The sequence below is a fragment of the Seriola lalandi genome, unplaced genomic scaffold, assembly GCF_002814215.2.
Source record: "Seriola lalandi dorsalis isolate HSWRI2012SDOR001 ecotype SW California unplaced genomic scaffold, Sedor1 jcf7180002054753, whole genome shotgun sequence".
NCBI lineage: Eukaryota > Metazoa > Chordata > Actinopteri > Carangiformes > Carangidae > Seriola > Seriola lalandi.
The window spans coordinates 116,078-117,607 of NW_019525306.1; the positions used below are offsets into that span (position 1 = coordinate 116,078).

General features: G+C 50.5%; 1 protein-coding gene across 1 annotated transcript in view; it reads left to right on the forward strand.

Annotated features, from left to right (window-relative positions):
* The first annotated feature begins 381 nt into the window (after window positions 1-381).
* The window catches only part of iglon5 (IgLON family member 5), an 86,898-nt gene continuing 85,749 nt past the window's right edge, over window positions 382-1,530 (forward strand). Inside the window, exon 1 of the mRNA XM_023424835.2 lies at window positions 382-1,051. Coding sequence (XP_023280603.1) covers window positions 991-1,051 — 61 coding nt within the window. The 5' untranslated portion in view covers window positions 382-990. The remainder of the gene's footprint in view (window positions 1,052-1,530) is intronic.

Consider the following 1,530-nt stretch of genomic DNA (forward strand, 5'->3'; position numbering starts at 1 on the left):
ATTGATTTTCAGCAATTGAGTAACATCTGCTCAACAGCAGCACAACCTGTCATTCTACCGCGATCTCTTTTCATTCAGAGCGTCTCCGAAACCCATATGGCTCCACCTGCCCCTCACTCGCCCCCTACCTCTGTCCCTGTAGTTATTATGCCCGCCTGTCCCCCTGTGAACTGTTTTCTCTGAGTACTGCAGCAACACCGAACTGGCTATAAATCACATTGCATTATCACCGCGCCGTGCTTCGCCTCGCGCTTTGCCCGCCCACCGCGCGCCTCCGATTGGCCGGCGATACTCCTTGGCCGGCCTCTCCGAGCGGGACATCGGTGCAATCGTAAATCCCGCCTCCTTCCTTGGGGTCGGTGATTGGGAGAAAGGGGCTCTTCTTGAACTGTCAATCATGCTCTTTCTTGTGCGCCTCGCTTTCAGTGCCGCTGCCTGCGACGCACTGAGTGCGGAGCCACGAGACGCGCTGCATACCAACAGAGACATACAGGAGCAGGCTAATTAACGCAGAAGTGGCGACTTGCGACTGATCAGGACGCACATATCGCATCAAATTCTCTGTCAAAGAAAAAAAAAAAACATATTTATTTAAAGTCATTGGACAGTTTAAATTTTACCTTCTCTTCCCATGCATTTTCTAAAATATCTTCTCTTTTCTTCAAGGCACTGAGAGCCAAACTAAGTGTCTGGGATATTTGTTTTTTCTGCTCTAATATTTTTCTGGTTGAGAGATTCTACACAGGAGAAGATAAACAGCCCCCTCCGCCTCTCTCTCCGACGGGGGTCATCAAAAGGAAAAGTCAAGTGGATAAGACTGATGTGCTCGCCCAGTCACATGTAGAAGCGTTGGACTATTGCTGTTGACATTCATCCACTGGGTCGGTTTTTTTTAGTAGGCTACACAGATTGCCCGCAACGGTGCGATTAAGGAGGAATACCAAGGCATTTGACTGCAAAAACAAGCAGAAAATCAATCAGAACTCCATCATGGGCTGCCCCCTCTTGTGGAACGTGTTTGCTGGCTTGATCCTGGTTCTGCTGTCGAAAGGTAAGTTCTTACGAGCTACTTTGCTGATCCGCTGACGGCTGCGCTGCTGCGTCTGTACGCATGTATCTTCGCCTTTCATTTTCTGAAAACGGTTGTGGAGGTGAATACTAAGGGGGGGGGGGGGGGGGGGGTTTGTCTACCTGCCACTGCGCTCCAGCTTTCCATTTGCTCACATAGAGATAGATAGAAATGTAGAGTACCCGTGTGTGTGTGTGTGTGTGTGTGTGTGTGTGCGCGTGTGTATGTGTGTGTGTGCGTGCGAAAGCTCGTGTGCGCTCGGGCGCGTGCGTGTGAGCGCAGCGCCAGGTTCATCTCCAAGCCAACCTCGTGGTTCAGTGTAAGCAACGAGTGATGCATGTTAAGATGTTTACTATGGAGGGGAAAAAAATAGACTCCCATCCCCAGTCTTCTGTGAACATTCCTTTACGTGACGTGAATGGCCCGGTATCCCACGCACACGACGCACCACCAGTGCAAAG